Source organism: Phocoena sinus, chromosome 1 (assembly GCF_008692025.1).
Source record: "Phocoena sinus isolate mPhoSin1 chromosome 1, mPhoSin1.pri, whole genome shotgun sequence".
In the NCBI taxonomy this organism is placed as follows: domain Eukaryota; kingdom Metazoa; phylum Chordata; class Mammalia; order Artiodactyla; family Phocoenidae; genus Phocoena; species Phocoena sinus.
Window position 1 is genome coordinate 34,553,912 of NC_045763.1, and position 22,049 is coordinate 34,575,960.

A 22,049-nucleotide genomic window follows, 5' to 3' on the forward strand; every position below is an offset into this window, starting at 1 on the left:
AGTGACAGCTTTGCTTCTTCTTTTCCAATTTGAATTCCTTTTATTTCCCTTTCTTCTCTGATTGCTGTGGCTAAAACTTGCAAAACTATGTTGAATAATAGCAGTGAGAGTGGGCAACCTTGTCTTGTTCCTGATCTTAGTGGAAATGGTTTCAGTTTTTCACTATTGAGGACGATGTTGGCTGTGGGTTTGTCATATATGGCCTTTATTATGTTGAGGTAAGTTCCCTCTACGCCTACTTTCAACACAGTGAATTTTTAAATAAACAGGTCAAAACACGTATCGATGAACTCTGCCCCATCAAGTGTATCACCTCAGACTAGTCAATGATGCTTGAAAATTTTCAGCATCGCTGTCATTCCTGGGCCACTTCTTCAGGATCCCAGTAGTGACAAGTCTTCAAGGGAAGCAAGGCAGGGACCAAGTTGGGGTGCCATTGGGGTCCAAATAAGATGTAGTAAAACACCACGAGAATACTCTTCCCTGATTGCTGATTTGAGCCATATGTGAACTAGGAGCCGACTCGACTTGAACAGCTATTTCTTTTTTTTTTAATTTACTTTATTGAAGTCTAGTTGATTTATAGTGTTGTGTTAATTTCTGCTGTCAGCAAAGTCATTCAGTTATATACATATATATATATATATATATATATATATATATATATATTCATTTTCAGATTCTTTTCCATTATGGTTTATCACAAGATATTGAATTTAGTTCCCTGTGTTATATAGTAGGACCTTGTTGAACAGGCATATCAGCTTATACATTTTGATCTTTTTTCCCCAATACTATTTCTGAGGCTTTTTTTGATTCATTCATTCGAAAAGCATTTATGGCCTTTCAGCCGGAACCACCATCTTCCAGTAATTTCGCCAAAATGACTAACACATTAGAAAGAGGAGAAGCACCCACTGTATGTTCTCCAGGCCTTTTAGAAAACAGGAAGTTGTTCCTTTGCCCACCTACACGTGAACCTACAAGGAAGGTGATATCGACATCTAGGGACTAGCACTGTTCCAAAGGGAACAGCATGAATGTCACCACGGCAAAACTGAAGGAGTCTATGAAGTGGCCCTGTGTGCTGCTGGCATTATTGTAAACAAACGGGTGAAGGGCAAGATTCTTGCCAAGAGAAGGAGCATATGTGTTGAGTGTATTAAGTGCTCTAAGAGCTGGGATAGGAGGGAGCCAAGGAGAAAAGTGCCCAGGTTCAAGGGAAGCACCGGCCCACTCCCCCCAGAGAGGCAGGCTTTGTGAGACCGATGGAGAGGAGCCTGAGATGCTGGGAGCCATCCTCTATGAACTCATGACATGATGAGGTGAAAAAAGCAAAACAAAATAATCACAGTGAAGATGCTCTGTGCGGTATCATTAATGATGGGTGGATGTCATTATACATTTGTCCAGACCCACAAATACACAACACCAAGAGTGAACCCTAAGGCAGAAAATAGACTCTGGGTGATCATAATGTGTCAATGTAGGTTCATTCTTGGTTTTAAAAAAAAAAGGTAACATTCTGGTGAGTGTTGTTGATGATGGGGGAGGCCATGCATGTGTGGGGCCAAGGGTGTATTGGAAATATCTGTACCTTCCTCTTAATTTCGTGGTAAACCTGCTCTAGAAAAATAATGAGGGAATTCCCTGGTGTTCCAGTGGTTAGGACTCTGCGTTTTCACTGCTGGAACCCCGGGTTCAATCCCTGGTCGGGGAACTAAGATTCCTCAAGCCGCTCGGCACGGCCTAAAAAAAAAGTGATAATAATAATAATAATGAAGTCGTTTTTTCTAAACCCTCTGGAATTTCTTTTCTTTAAAGGCACTTATTGAGCACATTATTTTTGCCAGCATAGATTTAAGCACTTGGGAGATACAAAAATGAATAAAATACAGTCCCTGACCTTGAATAATTATAGCTTATGCTTTTATAACTTTCACCATATGTGAGGCTCTGTGAATATGCTTTACACATATGAATTCATTTATTCCTCAGAACAACCTTATGAGATGGGTACTCTTATAAACCCCATTTTATAGATGAGGAAACTGAGACAGGGAGACATTAAGAAACCTGTCAGAGAGATCACATTCGGTAAGGAGCAGAGCCAGAATTTGGGCCCAGGCAGACTAACTACAGAGCCCACCACCTCACTGGCTGGCCACTTAAGAGCCTGAGCTGGGAAGGAAGGTTAAGAGAAAAATGAACATACAACTAGACAACACCTGTGACGGAGAGGCAGTTCCCTCATATGTCCTCACAAGCTCAAAGGTGTTCTGTTGAAAAGCCTTGGTAACCCTAGTCCAGAAAATGTTACCTACACCAACCCATTTATTCAAAAACTACTCATGGAGCCTGTACAATGTGCCAGGTGTGTGCCCGATGGGAGGGACCCACCATGAGCACATCAGATGGGGTCCTGCCTCATGATGGAGAAGATGTACCTGGGCTGGGAGTCTCAAAGGCACCAAAGACATGCACAGGGATTTGAGACCACCTTAACAGGGGAGTAACCTCCTCTGAGAATTAGAGTACACTTGCTGGCTGGGGAGGGGAGTGGGGAAGTGGGGCATTTTAGCTGAGAGTTAGTTAGCTATGCTATGTGGCAAGGAGTGGGGTTCTAAGCAGAGGGAAATGCATAATATAAGGTCATGATATTGGAAGTTGCCTGGGGCACTCAAGGACTTGAGGGAAATCCAGCACAACTGGTGTGCAGAAAGAGGAAAAGATATGCTGGATGGACCTGGAGAGATTTTTCCGGATCCTTCATCATGAAGTGATGGGCAAGCCATGCAAATAGTGGGTTGTTTTAATTAGGGTAAGTTAAACTGCTATTAAAAATCAACTCCAAAACGTACAACCTTCCATCACAATAGAAGTTTCTCTCTTACTCACAGCGGAGTCCAAGAAATAGATTCATTCCTGGTTGGTAGACTGCTGTATCAGTTATCTAGTGTCCTGATGCTACGTAACAAACACCACAAAACTTCAGTGGCACACAGCAGTAAGTGCTTACTGCACAGGCATCTGGAAGCAGATGGGGCTTGACGAGATAGCACTGCTGATCTTGCTGGGCACATTCACTAGCTCGTTCAACCAGCTCATGGGTTGCTGGCTGAAGGCTGGTCTAGGCTGGCCTTGGCTACACAGCTGGGGTGTCTTGGCTCACTCCATGTGTCTCTTCTCCAGCAGACCAGTCAGAAATGTTCACATGGAGATGGAAAAGGTGCAAACAAATAGACAGAAACATGCAGGATTTCTTAAGACTTGGGCTTGGAACTGGCACACCATCACTTCTACTTCATTTTATTGGCCAAAGCAATGGGATATATATATATATTTAACCAACGTACCCCACCTTTACAGGAGGTACTCCAAGTTCACATGACAATAGCTACAGGGAAGGATGAACCATTAAATTCACTCTATTTACATGGCCCCTATCCTGAACGTGTTGATTCAGGGACCCCGGCTCTTTCCTTCTTGTGACTGCCATCCTGTAGAACCTTGTCACCATCTGAAACCAATCAGTAAAAGGGGGAAATCAGGATGGGGAAGGTGCGCTGCCTCTTAAGAGCCTTGAACTGTAAGTAGCCCTCGTTGTTTCTTCTCACATTTCAGCGATGAAAGCCAGTTATGTGACCAAGCCTAGCTGCACATCGCTGGCCAGGTAGCTGCTTTCCATCCAGGACTGTGTAGTATGAGAGAGGAGAGGAAATTTTGATGGACAGCCAGCCATCTCTGATGCAGGGAATGACTCACCACCGTGCTACCCTCAATTCCTAAAGGAAGCAAGAGGAGAGTAAACACCTCCTGCATCATAGTTCTGCCCCAGGTCGAAGTGATGGCAAACCCTCTATTATAGCCCAACTCACCCAGCCAGATGTTTCAAAGGGGCACAAGAGAACAGCGTATGTCCTTGGACATCAGCCGACAGGGTGGCAGCCGAGGTGCTAGCCTTTGCAGATCCCAATGCAACAGATTAAGGAGTAGAGACCAGACACATTCCTTTGTCCCTGGGCTCCGTGACCCTCCCGAAGCCACACCCGGGCTTCCGGTGGCGCTTATGTGAGTGCGTCCCCCTCCTTCGATGCTGACCGCCCTCTCCCACAAAGAGGCTGCCACACAGGCACTTGGGACACCCAGCCAACATCGAGCTCAACCGACTCAGCCAGGGGGGCAGGAGGACTCCCAGCACCCCCTGCCCGCTCCCTGTCGAACGGTACCCCGGGGGCACGTGCCTCCAGAAAGCGGCATGTTGGCTTGTCAAGCCTCTCTCTGGAAAGCCGAGACACGAAGCGAATGCCAATGATCCTCCACACCCGTGAGGAGGACACAATTACAGCAAATTCTGCTTACAGTTCAGAGTCAATATTCGGAAGGGATAATCCTGAAATAAGAGATTGCCTGATTTCTCTCCCCAGCCTGTGAATGGTTCATTAGTTCCTATTTGACATTTGATGGCTGAGTCTGATTGGCCTTATTGTGGGAGTCGGACTTTAAGAAGTCCCCAAGACAGAGCAATCAAGTTTCACAATGATCCCCAACTGCAAATTTCAAAACATAAATGGCAGCTGCACCTTGGACATCAATCCCATGAATGCTGTGGGGAATTTGTATTTCATCCCCACTTAATGAAACTCAATCCTGCTTGGCAAAGCGGGGGTCCCTGACTCAGCAGTTAGGATTTCCTTAGCAGCTCAGCCCATGGGCTGCAAACAAAGAACCCCCAGCCGGAGCATCGGTAAGGATGGTGTGTCCTGGGCTCGTGTGGGACCACCTGGGCACTGGGATCTCTCAGGAATGTGAGATGGAGGCTGTGTCCCGGAGGGGGTGCAGCCTAACTGTGGAGATGGGTCTCTTGCACCCAAACTGGAAACAATTAAGGTAGCAGGGGCTGGGTTCCATGGAGGGGGCATAAGGGCTGCGGAAGTTCCCAAGAAGAGGAAGGATTGTGGTCTGGGCTGGCTTCCTGGAAGAAGCGCGCTGAGACAGGACATGGGAGAGGGCTGCAGGAGCATTCCGGGCATGAGATGTAAGCAAAAGGCTGGAAGGGCCCCCGCTTCCGCGCCGGAGGCAGGTGGGACCTCTTCGGGGTTCCTGGCACCTCCTGAGTTTCCCCACGCCCCGTGTCTGTCACACAGCATCGGCCTCACCTGTCCTCGTGGACCATGAGCCCTTTGAGGGCAGGGACTCATCCATTTCTGAGCCCTGGACTATCCATTTCTGAGCCCTGGTGCCCAGCAAAGAACTGAAGCTCAATAAATGCTGGCCGAATGAAGGAGCGCATCTAACCGTTATGTATATGCGTCTGTAGCAGTATGTTGCCGTTACTGTCGCATTGCCAGTGGTGGGGACACATGAACCAACATCCAGGTCATTTCTTTGGCAAATTCCAGGACTCCCAGAACTTCTGAGAGGTAGCATTCATGGGGGATGTGAAGAGGACTCACCCTCTCCCTCAACTGTTGCCTTTAACTCCTAGGAGGGACAGAGGGTAGAGGGAACGAGGGGGCAGCTATTGAGGTTCTACGAAGTGCCCAGCACGGCGAGGGCTGCCTTATATCCACTTACGGCTCATACAGGCCAGGTGAATGGTGCTTAGGACACCAGCTCGGGAGCTCTGCCACTTACAAGCTGTGTGTCCTCGGGAGAGTTAGAAAACCTCCCTTGCCCCGGTGTTCTCTGGAAAAGGAACGCTTTCTACCGCCGAGGGGGATGTGAGGAAGCCACATGCTTGCGCTTGGAAAGCCCTTAGATCAGGGCCGGCTCATCGTCAGTCCCCAGTGAACACTCGCTGGCATTGCTGTGCCCCCGTCACCCCGCTTCCGCCGCCACAGTATGCAGTTTCCATGTCACCATCGAGAGAACTGACACAGTGAAGGGAATGATTTGCTCGAGAGCCCACAGCAATGTGACCTCTGCTCTGCCTGACTCCAAAACCACAGCATCCGGGCGGCTGCTGGAGGGTGCTGGGGGAGTTGAAGAAGTGAGAACATCTGGATCCGGCTGCCCTGGGCTGGACGCCTTCCCGGGTCCTCCGTTAATCCCCCAGCTTCCAGGCAGCTGCGCGAAGGCTGCTCCCCCAGGCCCGGCCTCCACCCTCCCAGTCCTGAGCCCCCGCGCCCAGGCCCAGTCCTGCTTCAGAGGGACCCTGGCGGCCACCCGGCCCCTGTCCACAACCAGGAGACAGAGGCCTCCCTTCCAGCACCCGGCACACACTCACACTCCCCCGCTTACACACTCATGCAGACATAAACACGCACATGCCACACGCACATGCCTACACACGCTTACACATACCTATTCACACACCACCCACACTCACACGTGCAGATGCCCACACAGACGCGGACAGCCTACCCGTGTTCACATGCTCTCACACACGCATGCACACGTACACACACGCACTCACCTACCACACGTGCACACACACTCACCTATAGACACAAAGTGCACACATATATACACGTACTCACAGCAGGCAGGCATGCACACACGTGCTCACACACCTTTGACCACAGGGGGAGGAAGGCAGAAACACACCGACAAAAGCCAAGGTCAGAGGCACGCCATCTCCTCCCAAGAGAGCAGCGCAGCTCAGGCAACACCAGACCCTGGAGGCCCAAGTGTCCCACCCTCGCTGTGGTTCCCCGCTGCCTCGGGCTGCCCCTTAGCGGCTCCCAAGCCCCAGTTTCAGTGCCATGTCCCACCTGTGGCCTGCAATTTCTCCTCCCTCCCCTCGCCACTGCAGTCTTCTTGTTTACCTCAGCATCCACTACCTGGAGACCACAGGACTCAGACACCAGCCAGCAAGCAGGGGCTTTTCCCTAATGACCTCATGCGCTTCCCCTTATGGAGACTGTCACAATCACATTGGCAGGACCCTCCACCCCTGGGAGGAGACATGGGGACAGAGGCTTTCCACATGAGGGACAGAGGCTCTGCCCCTCAAATCAGAGAGTATGTGTCTCCTCATCCATTAGCTCTCACGGGGTGGCTCAGAGAAGGATGCCTTAAGGACAAGGGCAGCTCGGATCTCTCTGCATGCAGTGCTCCCTGCCTGACACCAGGGGACAGCCCTGATCCACTTACTTGTGTTTAAACACTGTTCCCAAACCCCAGTCCATAAAGACAATTGCAGCTGGGGAGAACACAAACAAACCTGAAAGGGCTGTGTGTGTGTGTGTGTGTGTGTGTGTGTGTGTGTGTGTGTGTGAAGATCAGTACAATATGGGTAGACTGGGGAAATGAGTCAAAAGGGCACTCATAGGTTGAATGAGATTCAGTGTAGTTACTTATATTGGGGTACAAATTTGGTTCTGAGTCTCCCATTGGCCATAGCAAAAATAGAACCATTCACTAGGTCACCCACTTCTTCAGGGAATGGCCAAAATTTCATTAGGGAAGCTGCTGGAAAACCACCACGCTTTGGTTTATACAACTCCCCATACAGGGTCTTCTAGATCGACTCTGCTTCTGTGTTCAACCCAATACACCGATTTTTCTTTAAATTTGTCATCTCTCCATTTTACCCTTTAATTCAAAGTGAAAGTTAAGCTCTCTAGCTCTAGAGGCAGACCTCCATTCTCACTGTGTCTGTTCCCTGTCCTCCTCTTTTCTCTCTCTTTTTTTTTTTTTTTTTTTTGCGGTACGCGGGCCTCTCACTGTTGTGGCCTCTCCTGTTGCGGAGCACAGGCTCCGGACGCGCAGGCTCAGCGGCCACGGCTCACGGGCCCAGCCGCTCCGCGGCATGTGGGATCTTCCCAGACCGGGGCATGAACCTGTGTCCCCTGCATCAGCAGGCAGACTCTCAACCACTACGCCACCAGGGAAGCCCTCCTCTTCTCTCTTGATCCCACTCCAATCAGGTTTACATCCACTACTTTCCTGAAATTGATCCTCTCAGGGTCACCAGCCACTTCCATGTAGCTAAATCCAGGGGCAGTTCTGTTTTCACTTTACCAGAACTAACCCAGCGTTTGACCCCAGGGAGCATGCTGTTGTCCCTGAAACACTTTTTTCGTTTGGCTTTGAAGACACAACCCTCTTCTGGGGCCCCATCTCCTGCTCCTTCTCCATCGGCTTTGCTGGTTCCTCCTGCTCTACTTTACCCCCAAATACTGCAGGGCCCTGTTACAGCTCGGCCCTGGGACTGGCCTCTTCTCCAACCCGTCACTCTCTCAATCCAGTTTCAAGACTCTAAGTATCAGATCCTCCTTGATGACCACACATGTATATCTGTGGCCCATACCATATCTCTACTCAGAGGTCAAGTAGGCATCTCAAACTCAACATGACCACACTGAACTCTCCAGACCCTCACCTAATTGCTCATCCCTGCTTCCCATCTCAGTAAGTGACAGCCCCATCTGACATGGAACAATGTCGAGTTGTCCTTGACTCCTCCCCATTTACCCTCCACATCCAAGAGAACAGAGAATCCTGTGGACTCTGACTTCAACGAATGTCTAGAATCCAACTTCTTCTCAACATCCCTATTCTGACACCCCCACCCACCCACCATTTCCAAACCACCAGCACTGCTCTGTGGGCAGTGGCTTTGTCTGTCTTGTTGGTCGCTGTATCCCTTGTGCCTAGAATGGTGCTTGGAACATAATAGGCCATCAATAAATATGTGTGAATTAAATTATTATAGACCCTAGAGTTTGCTATGCACATACGACACAAAAAGGATTTTGTTTCTTGATAAACAAATGATTTCACAACTAGGAACACTAGTTCACAAATGTCTTCACATTTTTTGAACAGTCACCAGGCCCCTTACATATGGCAGGAAGATGCTAAACAAGATGAATGAGGCTCAGAGAAGTAGGACATTTTCCAAGACCAAACATCTAGTGGTTGGTGGAGCTAACATTTGACTCATATTCATTTATCGAACTCATCAGATATTTATTAAGCACCAATTATGTGCCATATATTGTTTGGGAAGAACCAAATAGACCAATTCCTTGCATTCTAGTAGTGAGAGAAATGCAAGAAGTGAAATGTGTGTATGACAGGTGCTACAAGAAAGCAGGTTAAGGGAACCAGGAGTGATGGGGAAGCTATCTGAGGTAGGATGGTCGGGAAAGATCTCTTTGGGGAAGTGGCATTTGAGCAGAGACCTGGAAGAAGCGACGGGGTGAGTTATATAAGTGCGTGAGAAAAGAGCAGAATCCCGAGGTAAGCGACTTTTGGCAAGTTTGGGTGACAGCAAGGAAGTTGGTGTAGCTGGAACCCAGAGCGTGAAGGGCAGAATTTTTAGAGATGAGCTCAGAGATGTGGAGGGGAGCCAGAGGGACCTGGAAGGCCAGTGCAAGCCTTTGAATTTTACCCTGAGTAAAGTGGGAAGCCGTTAGTGGGTTTGAGCAGAGGAGGGACATGGTCTGACTTAAATTTTAACAGGCTCACTCTGGCTGCCTCCTGGAGGCCTGAAGACAGGCAAGAGTGGATACAGAGAGATCTGTCTAGAGACCTCTCTTGACCAGGCTGTGGTGCCCAGTTGTTTGGTCAACCAGCAGTCTAGATGTTGTGAAGATATATTTTCAGATGTGATTAATGTTTACAATCAGTAGAGTTTAGGTGAATAATGTATGTGGGCTTCATTCAATCAGCTGAAGGCCTTAGAAAGACTGAGGTTTCCCGAAGAAGAAGGAATTTTGCCTCAAGGTTGCAACATGGAAACCCTGCTGGCTTGTCCTGCAAACTTCAGACTCAAGACTGCATCTGAATTTCCAGCCTGCCAACCTGCCTTACAGATTTCAAACTTGCCAGCTCCAACAATTGAATGAGCCAATCTTTTAAAATAAATCTAGACAACTTATCTACAAAACAGAAATAGAGTCACAGATGTAGAAAACAAACTTATGGTTACCAGGGGTGTAAGGGGGCGGGAGGGATAAATAGGGAGATTGGGATTAACATATACACACTACTGTATATAAAACAGATAACTGCTGAGAACCTACTGTATAGCACAGGGAACTCCTCTCAATACCCTGTAGTGACCTATATGGGAAAAGAATCTAAAAAAGAGTGCATATATGTATATGTATAACTGATTCACTTCGCTGTACAACTAAAACCAACACAGAATTGTAAATCAACTCTACTCCAATAAAAACTTTTAAAATAATTAATTAAATTTAATAAAATAATAAATCTAGACAGAGATAGAAGATAGATAGATAGACAGATAGAATACATATAAATATAGAACAGGATCGGTTCTGTTTCTCTGGAGAATCCTGACTAATACCAGGGTGTTGCAAGAATCCACGACACCAATGATGCATGGCGATAGCTTGGACCTTGACGGTGGCAATGGAGATGATGAGACATAGTTGGAGTCTAGAAATATTTTGAAGGTAGAGCCAACTGGATTTGCTAATGAATTGAATTTGGCAATCAAAACAAAGGGAGGCATCAAGGATGACCCCCCCACCCCGATTTTTGGCCTGAGCAACTGAGTGAATGGTAGCACCCTCACCTGTTCTGGGAGATGCTGAGGGGGTAGATAAATGAGTCTGGAGCTGAGGGGAGAGATCAGGCTAGGGAGTGAACAGGGTACCGATGGCACTAAAGTCCTTGAGCCTGGATAAGATCTCCAAGGGGGTGACTATAGACAGAGGAAAGTGGTCCAAGGACTGAACCCTGGAGCCCCTGGGGCATTCTAAGCTCTAGAGGTCAAGAAGAGAAGAAAAAAACAACAAAGGAAACTGAGAAGATGGGCCAATGAAATTGGCAGAAAATCTGAAGAGCGTGTGTCCCAGAAGCCAAGTGGAGAAGGTGTTTTATTCCAAGAAAGATGGAGTGGTCAGGTGTGACAAATGCTGCTGGGAAATGGTCAGTTTGGGGGCAAGGAGGTACCGTGGCGGTGGGCACTGGGCAGGGAGTCCAGTGCGGAGAGAGGAGCGGCCCAAATACACACAGAGGCAAACTGCCACCCACTCTCCTCCGCGTTCGAGGTTTCCACACAGAGACCAGAGTCGAGGCTGGCATGACAGTCACTTCCCATGTCCCTCAAGAAGCCAGCACCCTGAGAAACATCAACACACACTGTCTGAATGTGTCTGTGCCTCTGTGGCGTGATGGATGGTGGGTCATTGGTGAAGAGATTAGAAAGAGCAGCATTGAGATATGAATCTGAGTCAGATTAGGCAGACAGGGAAGTCACACCTTGTTCCCAGGAAAAGAGTGACACATGATGGGCCCTGGCTGGCAGAGCTGAAAGACAGAGAAGGGAAGACCATGGCTACTGGGACCTCCAAACCTACAGGCTTGTTCCTTGCCTCTTGGTGTCTGTCCAGTGGGGCTGAGCTTGCTTGGTGGAGAGAGCAAGGACTGGGGATTCGAAGATCAGAAGTGTCCCAGCTGCAGGTTCAGAGATGGGGCCTGTCATGGAGGGCTGCATGGGGAAGGAGAGGCAGGGAAACCACCACTCACGACATGGCCCCCACAGGCCAGGCACGTGCTGGGGAAAGGAAGAGTCACAGGCTCCTTTGGGATGGGACTGTCCAGTTTTTCCTCACAATAGCCACTGTGAGGTTGTCCATTATTTCCTCCACTTACTGATGAAGAAGTGGAGGCTTGGAGAAGCCACGCAAGGTCACACAGGTGAGAAGTGCTGGAGTCTGGGTTTGAACCCAGATCTCCTTACATCCAAGGCCTGTGTTCCTTCTACCATAAGCTGAGCAGAGGCAAGAATTCCAGAGAGAAAACCTGCTGCTCGCACAGTGCTTGAACTTGTTGGGCCTGTAAAATGAATTTCATCGACAATTATTACACTGTCCCATCAGATTGAATGAGATTAGGCCCATAGAACAGCATGGCACCTGTACATTAGACAAAAGAGAGTTATTGTTACTGACAGTTATTTCAGTTTACAGATATGAAATCATGTAAGAAAGTCTATTAAATTCTTCATACTCATAAGAGTAAAGGTCAAAGTCCATATTCAAAGCAAGACAAAGGAAATACCAAAGTTCACTCAAGCTTTTTTCATTTCACCCCCAAGAAAAGAAAGAAGGAGGTGAGCATTTCAGGCAGGTGGAAAGCAGCAGCAGAATCACGAGACGGGATTAGGCTCGTGCAAGGGGGTTCAGCCTCAGGGAATACAGTGACATCAGATTTTAGCCACAGGTTGGAGAGTGGTCCTGAAATAGACAGATGGGCTATCTGGGCTTCAATTCAATGTTATGCACGGGGCACCTACCGCACGCCAGGCCTGGCAGAGCAGAGCCCTGGGATGGACGCTGTTGACAGCTGCTGGCAGTGGTGATGACGCCCTTGCAGACTTTGCCCACTTCTCCCTGACCCAACCTTCAATCACGGAGGTCGTAGGTCATGCACTGCCCCGAATGGCAACTGTGAAATTAAGGGACCTGTGACAGCACGAGTTACCCACAGATGAGGACGCGCTCAGGTGGGCCCAGCCCCATCACTCTCACAGCAACCTCTTGTGGTGGATTCTATCGTTATGCCCATTTGATGGAAGAGAAAACTAAGGCTCAGTCAGAGTCAATGTGACTTGCCAAGGTCACGCGGCTGCGGCAGGATCAGGATTCGAACCCAGGTCAATCTGTCTTCAAGGCAGGTGCTCTTTCCTCCATACTGGGGTAGGCTATTGGCTTCTGAAAGGCATCGGCAGGTGAGATGGACAATACCTGGCCTGAGTGTACCCATCACCATGGGAAATGGCAGGCAGAGGCAGATTGAGGGCCTGGGCAGGGACTGATCAGGATGGTCCTTAAGTAGAACTGGGGAGAGGGGAGTGGGAGAGACATGGGTCTGAGGGCACGGAGAACTCTGAGGTCAGCCTTGTATCTGCCCACCTTGCCCTGGACCAACCTGTCCGTCTGCACCTTTTGACCTGAGAAAGAACCCTCGGCTGAGCTGGGTCGGATGCCTGAGGAGCTGCTCTGCTATCGACTAGCTCTGTCACCCGGGACAGGACACTTTACCTCTGGAGCCTCACTTTCCCTGTCTGTGAAATGGCCTCCCTCTCATCCCACTCACTCGCTGTCTTGTGCACAAGGCAGGGGCTTAACGCTGCGTCATGCTCGGGTGTGCTCTGGGCCTCCTTACCTCTATCATCCCCAACCCCTTTCCCGGGAATGGGCTCTGGGCTTGTCAGGATGCCAGCCAGCTGTTCAGCCCCACCCTGGCTGGCCAGTTAATGAGTGACCGGGGAGCTGGAACCTGGCCTATAAAGAGCTGTCAGCTGAGGAAGCAGGTGGGAGCCTGGTGGACGGTGGCGAGACACAGAGGGGACGAGATGGCTACCAGGGCACTGTCAGGGCTGCTGCTGTGTGGGGTTGCTGTGGTCTTCCTGGTACTGCTGCAGGGTGCACAGTCAGTCTACATCCAGGTTTGTCCTGAAGGTCCCCACGGTGAGGGGCTGGGATGGAGAGGGAATGCTGGGCAATTCGCTGAGGAGAGCTGAGGACCCAGGGCTCAGCCCAACATCCAATCACAGCCCAGGGACACAGCTGGTTGGGGGGAGCAGCTGGGATGCCAATGGTGGCCATGATGGTGATGACAATAACAATAAATTATGTTATTTATACGATACGATAATAAATTATCGTTCAGCATCGTTCTCCTCAAATGCCCCCTCAGTCAGAGTTCAGATGTGGAACAAGACGTGATCCCTGCCCTTGAAGAGCCCAGAGGGCAGGGAGACTTCTTTGATGCTCCCACAACTCTCTGTATTCACCCATGTATGGGGAGGAGGGCGGAGGGTCACTAGAAAAAGTTGCCCTGGCTGGTGACTCGAGCTGACATTGCAGGATGAGCAGGAGGTAGCCAGGTGCAGAGGTCACCGACTGCTCCAGACAGAGGGCACAGCGTATGCAAAGGCCCAGAGAGAAGACAGCAGGGAATCTGGGTCTCCTTCCAGGGCAGCTGTGAGACTGAGTCTTCTGGAAACAGGGCCTGCCTGTGGGTGTGGCAGGTTGCCCGCTGGGCTCCTGGGTGGCACATTCCTGACTCTGGGCGGGGCCTCCTTGGAAAGGAATAAGGGAATCCTGGGGAGCAGTGTCAGCTTCCCCCTGCAGCCTTGGCTTTGGAGCCCAGCTGGCTAGACTAGGCATTGCCATCATTTTGCCATGTCAGTTCAAGGGCAATCAGGCAGTTATCGAGGGTGCCCTGGGTACCAGGCACCAGAGAGCAGTGGAGTTTGATTATCTCCATTTGTCAGATGAGGCTCAGAGTGGGGAAGAGATGGTCAGCCAGTCGGGAAGAGCTGGGATTTGAAGCGAAGTCCCCTGGCCTTCAAAGCCCACGCCTTGAACCAACGTGCTCCACGGCCCTGCTGGACCTCATCTCTCAGTTAGCCTGTGACACAGGGGTGTGAAGTGCCAGGCCCCACCTTCCACGCAGGCAGTCTTCCGAGTGTGACCTTGACGTTCCCACTCCGTGAGAACATGGAAGCTCTACGGGGCCCAGGGAACCCTGGTCTCCCGGCAGTGCCCCACCCCCTTCCTGCCCAGGTTTTGATGCCCTCCCGTCTCCTCTCTCTCTTCCTCCAGTACCAAGGCTTCCAGGTCCAGCTGGAATCGGTGAAGAAGCTGAGTGACCTGGAGGGGCAATGGATGCCCAGCCCTGGCCTGAAAACCCAGAGGTCCCAGCACTCCATGTGCCACTACCCGGCCCTGCCACTGGACCTCCAGCCCATCTGTGCCTCTGGGGAAGCGGACAGCATTTTCCAGGCCTTGAGTGAGTCCCCCACCCCTGGCAAGCCTCCTGCCCCTCGTTCTCTCTCCTCCCCACACCCTAGCTCCTCTACCTCGTGCGGTTTCTGTTAAACACCCAGTGGCTGAGAACAGGGAGATTCAAGAAACTCAAGCCCCTGGCCTCCCTGGTTGGGGCACTGAACGTCTTCAGTCCCTGGCAGCCTGGACGGGGTGATCAGCCTACCTCCAAGACTACACAGATTGGGGGGAAAGGGACACAGGAAACAGACCCATAAAAATGATTGCAATGCAGTGGGATGATGGGTGACGCACAGTGGGGACACGGGAGAGAGATGGCTCACGTCCACAGTGGCATAAGTGTTACTGAGTCCAACTGCACGACAGGCCAATAAATCAGAGACGAGGTGTTGAGGCATGGAATACAACTTTATTTGGAAAGCCAGCAGACCGAGATGATGGCAGACTAAGGTCTCCAGAAAACCATCTTATCAGGGTTTGGATGCCAGTTTCTTTTATAGAACAGAGAGGGGGAGGAGATGAGGAAGTAAAGTAAAAAGGCCATAAGTTTTGCAAATGTCCCTTGGAATGGCCAGCCTCTGGGAGGGGATGTGTTAATTTCTTCTTTCTTGCAGCCATCCACAGGGTGGACAGGGTCAGGATGCTTCCCTGAACAATAGCAGTTTGGTTTAACATTCAGGCAACAAAGGGGCAGGGTTCCCCAAGGCAGGCCATTATGTGTAGACGGTATCCTTTTAGTGAACAAAAGCAGCGGAAAGAAAAGGATAAAGTAAAAGAAACAACAGATCCAACATGTAGTCAGATTTGGCTCTTCCCTGTTACATAACGGGATCTGAAATGTTTCCAAGACGGGGTGACATCTAATCTGAAATGTGAGGGATGAAACAGCTGGCCAGGAGAATGCAGCAACTGGCTAGTATTTTTTCTTTTTTTCTTTTGATTTTATTGGAGTATCATCGATTTACAATATTGTGTTAGTTTCAGGTGTACAGCCAAGTGATTCAGTTATACATACACATCTATTCATTCTTTTTTAGATTCTTTTCTCATATAGGTTATCACAGAATATTGAGTAGAGTTCCCTGTGCTATACAGTAGGTCCTTGTTGGTTATCTATCTTATATATAGTAGTGTGTGTATGTTCAGCCCAAGCTCCTGATTTATCCCCCACCCCTCCACCCTTCCCATTTGGTAACCGCAAGTTTGTTTTCGACATCCGTTAAGTCTGTTTCCGTTTTGTGAATAAGTTTATTTGTAACTTTTAAAAATTAGATTCCACATGAGTGATAGCATAGGATATTTGTCTTTCTCTGACTTACTTCACTTAGTATGATAATCTGTAGTAGCTAGTATTTATTGAGCACCTACTAAGTGCCAGGCCCTGGGTCAATCTCTTTGCCTGCAAGCTCTCCTCACAACCCCTCTGTCAGGCTGACACAGTCGAGCAGGCAGGAAAACTCAGGCACAGAGTTTAAGTGACTTGCCCAGGCACTGCTAGGAGGACAGAACCTGGGACTTGAGCCCAAGCTGCTCACGCTTCTTCTAAACTTTCTTGCTCTTAATCTATGAGAAGGATGCCAGGCCCCTGCCTCAAACCCTCTCGGAAGCAGGCCTTCTCTGGCTGCCTGGTCAGTGGCTCCTTGGAGATGTTTCAGGTTCAGGTTCAGCTGACCAGTTTTCTCCTCTGCCCAGGGACCATCGCTGCTGATGACTGCGAGCTGTGCGTGAATGTTGCCTGTACTGGCTGCAGCTAAGATGGCCTGGGTGCCCTGAGCCCACCCTGGACACCATGCCCCCCCCCCCACAGCCCACTGCCTTCACAGCACCCACCCTCATCCAGGCTCTGGGGGTCCCCGCCACCACGGTCATCCCCGCCCCCCACCCCGCCCTGCAGGGCCCAAGCAGCTGGATCTGGCACAAAGCAGTTGGACCCACGGTTGGAGGAGAGTTTGGCCCCTGAGGCAGCCCTGCTGCTGAATAAAGATTCCCCACCTACACACAGAGTCAGACGTCCATTTGTTCATCCCCAGGAGCCATAGGCAGAGCTGCCTAGGAAGCTGGGTGGGTTGGACTCCTGTGTCCGGCATTTTCATGGTTTCCTTCTCCTGAGGAGTTGCTCTATTTCATATCAAAGGAGTGAGGCTCTGGGTGGAAATGAGTCGCCCATGATCACAGGGCTGGGGAGCCACAGAGCACCCAGATCCATGTGACCCCTCCCAAGCTGAGCTCAAGTCCTGGCCCAGCTGCAGAGCCAGAGCTTCCGTGCTCCTGGTGGGGCTGGGGAAAGGACGGGGGCTTCCCTCCCGTAGGTGGGACTGCGGTGGAGGGGGTGGAGGGAGGGACCACGTGGTGCCCCTTCTGGGCTGATTCTGCCCCCGGGCCTGCCTGAGTTCACCTTTACCCTCCTTCTGGGGCTCCCCGGGACTGCCTGGCCAGCTCCATATGGAAGGCCTTCCTTCCCTCTCTCCATCCTGGTGGCCCTAAGGAATATTAATAATACCAGCATCTTTTGAGCATTTGCTATACCCTAGGTACTGTTTTAAACTCTTTGTAGGTATTAACTCACCAAGTCCTCACAACAGTTCAGTGAAGCAGGTACTATTCATATTACCTTTACGAATGAGGAGACCCAGGTACAGAGAGAGAGAACTAATTAGTCCAAGGTCACAGGTTCAGCAAAGTGGCAAAGCAGGCTTCTTCCCAGGAGGTCTGGGCCAGAGTCTATACTCTGAACCATCATGTTACCGCCTCCCTGTGACTCCAGGCCCCAGCTGCAGCCAATGACACTCAAGGGAGGATGTCCTGCAGCCACTGCATTCCCCCAGGGGCCTTCAGTGCTCTACTAAAGGCCAAGAGACAGACTGAGAATTCCTGGGAGAAGGGCTTTCCACAGGGTGGCTTCCTCCCCGGCCTCTGTCCCGGGCAGCCAGAGAGGAGAAAAGCCAGGTACAAAGGGGCCATGCCCTCTGAACTCAGCTCCCAGGGCCAAGGCCATGGTGGATTCCCCCAGACCAGCTGCTCCTCCTGTCTGCCCAGTTGTGCTCAATCGTCCTGTAACCTCCCAGCCTCCCAGGCCACACCCCTCGGAGCTCTGGCTCCTTCCGGTCCTCCCCCCCACAGCAAGTCTGGCTAGGGGCCTTTGCAATGCCTCCTGCGTCTCTCTGGGCCCCTCCCATCTCTCTATCACCACTGCCTCCCTCCCTGTCCCATCCTCTCTCCCCCGCGAGGCCAGAGCTTCCTCCCTGCCCCGCATCCTGCAGGCTCTCCATGCCCACCAAGCCAGAGGAACACTGCAGTGCTGCTCCAACAGTGCCCCTCACCCTTCCGTGCCTCCCCAGTACCAACCCGCAAGTCTAAACTGGGCCCACTCACCATCTGGCCTCGTCTCCCACCTGCCTGGGAAGGAGGCAATAATGGGAACTGCCACGGAGTGAGCACCTGCTATGTGCCTGGCACAAGGCAGAGCCATCTAGACAGAAATACTAATAATAATAACAGCATCAGCACAGTGCTCACTCACACTGGGCCCGGTGGAGCTCTAAGAGTTTTCCCTGTATTACCTCATTTAATCTTCACTCACCCCTGTGAAGTAGGGGAGAGAACAGGCTAAGTAAGCTGCCCAAAGTCACACAGCTGGTAACAAGCAGTGCCTGGACTGACACCCAGAGAGTCTGGCTCCAGGGTAGGAGCATTAAATAATTCTACCCCACCACGCATCTCATCAAGCACCCCTGCAACCTTGGGAGGAGGGATCTCCCAAGAGATCAGGGGTGAGCAGGGGTGAGGGGAGCAGAGGACATAGTGAGAACTATGGCTTGGGGTGTGGGCCCTGGGGGGAGGGCAGGAGGCATTGCTGAAGTGGTCAGGACGGGGCCAGATTCTGAGGCCCCTTGAACACTCTCCAGCCAGGGGCTGATCTCATAGCCCCTCAGTGCTTGTGTTGGTCATCCAAACCAGCACAGGAGCTCACATGTGGCTTAGGGATCATGAAAGAAAAGCAGAAGTTCCACCTCCTCCGTTGGTGGTCGTTGGATTCAAGTCTCCTCGGTGTCTGTGAGTGGGGGGCAGTACCGATGCTGGCTTAGCAGGAAGAGCAGGGTTCTTGCACTTAGCACACTAAACCCTGAGCTGGCGAGGGCAGGGTAGGCATTCATAAAGTGGGATGAAAGAAGGAATGAAAGCAACACCAGGAGGACTCTGGAATCTGGTTTATTAACCGCGGGTGGGGGTGGATCTTGGAAAGCACCGGCAGCTCGGATGCGGGCAGGGGCTGGGCCTCGCCAGGCTGCCCTCTCGTCACTCCTCCATTCTGGGTAGGTGGAGCTGCGAGGAGGGGAGCGGCCTGCGGGGGAGGGACAGAAGGTAGCGAGCACCCGCCGTCCTAGCATCCAGCACAGGCAGTGTAGGCACAGATCTCACACGTGCTCGGATCCTCGGCGATGGCCTCTGGACAGGAGAAACGGGGCCCCGTGAGAGCAGCTTCCTCTGCCCAAAGCTCCCGCCCTCCCTTGAGCCAGAGTTTGAACATCCGCTACCCAGGAGAAACCCAGGCCTGTCCTCTCGGACCAGCGGCACTTCCCACCCCAAACCAGGACACAAGTACTGCAAGCCAGCCAATCAGGGCGGAGAGCCTACCCAGAAAGGCGTTACAGCCGAGACCAGACAAACCAGGACACACAGCAGAGAGCTTAACAGACCCACAATCAGAGCAGAGCTCATCCTCGGAATCCCACCAATCAGAACACACCTCTCCTTCAAGTGCCACCAATCAGGGAATCCTGGGCCCCGCCCTTCAGAGAGGGGGTTACTCACCGAGCCTCTCCAGAATCTCCTGGGCATTGGGCTCCTTGCAGAGAGGCTTGAGTTCTTCGGGAAACCTCAGGGAGCTACAGAGGATGGGAACGAGGGATCCACCAGTATTTCTAGACCTCCTAGGCTCCTGGAGCTGCTGGAGGTCCTTGAGCTTCTTCACTGACTCCAGGGAAAAGGAGAACTCTCCATCCTGAGAGAGACATGTTCAGGGTGTGAGGCCGGGCTACAGCCTGCTCCCTGGCCGCTTCCCCGAGGACCGCCCCCTCTCCAGCCCCGGTGCTCACACTCAAACAGTGTTTGCGGCACATGGGAGCCAGGTGCTCCACTGCGGGGCAATATAAGGTGGTCAGAGCTCAGAGCCAGACACTGGGCTTGAATCCTGGTTTTGCTCTGCGACCATGGACGGGTCATTACACTCTGGGATCCTAGGGTCTGCATGTGAGGAATGGAGAAGACAGATGCGAAGCGGCAGGGACACAATAGGTGCCTATTAGTGGGAGCCACTGTGCTGATTTTTAGGGAGAGGCACAGAGCTGGGACCAAGGCTCAGGCATCCTGAATCCACATGGCTGTGCCCCAGTTGTCTTCACCCCTGCCTGAGAGCAGTGTGGGCTGATCCCCTGGCCCCCGGCTCCAGCCTGCTGCCTGGCCGATGTTTGAGAAGCAGTAAAAGGCCTCCCGGGGCCTGGCCGTGATAGAATGGGGCCCCCGATGAGTACCAGGCTGGCCTACGGCCGGCATCCACACAGATGGGCACACCCTTCCGTCAGGACCTCCAGGCTGTCCAGGTGATTCCTGAGACCCAGGCCAGGGCTTTGGCTGAGGAGGAAGGTCTGGAACTGAATCAAGCTCCTTCCCTTCCCAACCATGTGCGCATGCCCAGTTACAGAATCTCTCTGAGGCTCTATGTGACTCCTCTGAAAACTGAGACTAATAATCCCTCTTGCCACGGTGATCCTGGCGTCACGGTGACATACTGGAGGAACCTGGTCGTGGCAAGCCCTCTGTAAATTGGCTAATCACCTGCCTTTCCCAAACTGTTTCTCTTTTCTCTACCTGATGTTCTTTCTCCAAGTTTGAAGAGGAAGGCGTAAGAGGCAGGACTGAGAAGGGGGTTTCTGGGGAAGAGTCAAGCCTTAGACATAGCCCCCACTCCGTCCCCAGAGGGGTGCTCTATCAGGGGACAGGCCCTGGGCCCTGGACATAGAGAGCCAGCTGGGCCACAGTAGGGACAGAGAATTTACCTTCACGGTGACTCCCCCTGCTAGGGCGGCCCAGGCCCCAAGGAGGCACAGTGCAGAGAGCAGGAAGGTGTTCATGGCAGCAGCGCCCAAGAGAGAAGAGGGAGGGCTTGGTTCTGAATGCAAGGAGAAAACAGTGGGACTTTTTAAAGAGAGCAGGATTACTGAGTAACCCAGGAGTCTTTGCCAGTGTCTCATCTGCTTGCTTGTCAACTTAACCCTAATCAGATAAGGCTCAAGACAGCCCTGGCCGGTAAGAAATCAGTCGGGGGAGGCCGTCAGAGCCCCAGCCCCTTCCTGGACTCCCACTTTAACCCATGGCTGGGCTGGGTCCTGCCTTCAGGACCAACCACTCACACTCACTGACGGCTGTGGGCCACGCCATACGCCAGGGTGGGGCTGCAGACCCAGCCCAGCCCTTAAAGAGGGAGGACCAGTGGCGATGCAGGGTGATTAGGGGAGTGGGTGGGCGTGAGGAATGGAGGGGCCATTCAACCAGCCAAGGGGCGGGGCAGTTCAAGAAGCTTTCCCAAAGGAGGTTTAGAGAATGGGTGGAGATTTCCTTAGAGAAGGGGCTGCGGGTAGAAGGCCGTTTCTTGGCAGAGGATACTACACTTGAGACAGCAGGGAGGTGAAATAGGCCTGGAATAATCAAGGAAATGTGAGTAATTCAGCCCGGGGGGGAGGAGGAGGTTGCCAGGGGGCTTCAAGTGTTAAGAAATGAGATTACCAAGGCAGGCGTTAGGTTTGGCCACTGTGACTTTGAGGAAGGACTCAGCTCTGCCATCCACAGGCCTGGTTCGAGTCCCATCCACTGCCCCATTCCTATGTGTGTGAATCTGGACAAATTGTTTCCCTCTCTGAACATCAGGACCCCTTGTATCCTCTCTGGGGACCAATATAATAATACATACCTCGTGGGGTTATTTTGAGAATTAAATGAGGTTATAAAAATGCTTACCTCAATGCCTGGCATACAGAAAGCACTCAGTAAAAGATCCTTCCGTTATTATTACTTTGATCAACAGCCACAACAGCTTCTGGTCCCCGTCGGCCCCTCTGGAGACCACCTGCCAATCTGAGCCACAGCCTGTTCTCATCTGGTGCTGGGCCTGCTGTCCTGCCTGTCCTGCAGCCTCAGATCATCCTTGGATGTGCTCTCCCCACTCCCTCCTGATTCCCTTGCCCCCTGCCCCTCTAACCATCCCCCCCACCCCCTGCGCGCACCGTGTCCCTCCTCTTTTTGCTCTGCTTCCCCCAACTAACTCAGCCT

The 22,049-nt window shown here is 51.6% G+C and overlaps 2 protein-coding genes across 2 annotated transcripts; one reads left to right on the plus strand and one right to left on the minus strand.

Moving 5' to 3' along the window:
- The first annotated feature begins 13,285 nt into the window (after window positions 1–13,285).
- Window positions 13,286–16,498, plus strand: GUCA2B (guanylate cyclase activator 2B). Its single transcript, XM_032612591.1, has 3 exons — window positions 13,286–13,378; window positions 14,541–14,727; window positions 16,416–16,498. Exons 1-3 carry the CDS (start codon window positions 13,286–13,288, stop codon window positions 16,475–16,477), a joined length of 342 nt encoding a protein of 113 aa, XP_032468482.1. The 3' UTR covers window positions 16,478–16,498.
- A 2,479-nt stretch (window positions 16,499–18,977) lies between these two features.
- GUCA2A (guanylate cyclase activator 2A) lies at window positions 18,978–20,854 on the minus strand. Its single transcript, XM_032611555.1, has 3 exons — window positions 20,780–20,854; window positions 19,536–19,725; window positions 18,978–19,169 (listed from the first exon to the last, which is right to left on the minus strand). Exons 1-3 carry the CDS (start codon window positions 20,852–20,854, stop codon window positions 19,105–19,107), a joined length of 330 nt encoding a protein of 109 aa, XP_032467446.1. The 3' UTR covers window positions 18,978–19,104.
- Between the last annotated feature and the right edge of the window lie 1,195 nt (window positions 20,855–22,049).

What these genes read in the sequence shown, in the direction of transcription:
- GUCA2A (XM_032611555.1), bottom strand. Translation starts at nt 20,854, where the DNA reads ATGAACACCTTCCTGCTCTCTGCACTGTGCCTCCTTGGGGCCTGGGCC. An exon ending in CAGGGGGAGTCACCGTGAAG is followed by an intron (nt 19,726 to 20,779) that starts GTAAATTCTCTG and finishes TGTCTCTCTCAG; the next exon opens with GATGGAGAGTTCTCCTTTTC. An exon ending in GGAGATTCTGGAGAGGCTCG is followed by an intron (nt 19,170 to 19,535) that starts GTGAGTAACCCC and finishes TCTCCTGTCCAG; the next exon opens with AGGCCATCGCCGAGGATCCG.
- GUCA2B (XM_032612591.1), top strand. Translation starts at nt 13,286, where the DNA reads ATGGCTACCAGGGCACTGTCAGGGCTGCTGCTGTGTGGGGTTGCTGTG. An exon ending in CACAGTCAGTCTACATCCAG is followed by an intron (nt 13,379 to 14,540) that starts GTTTGTCCTGAA and finishes CTCTTCCTCCAG; the next exon opens with TACCAAGGCTTCCAGGTCCA. An exon ending in CAGCATTTTCCAGGCCTTGA is followed by an intron (nt 14,728 to 16,415) that starts GTGAGTCCCCCA and finishes TCCTCTGCCCAG; the next exon opens with GGACCATCGCTGCTGATGAC.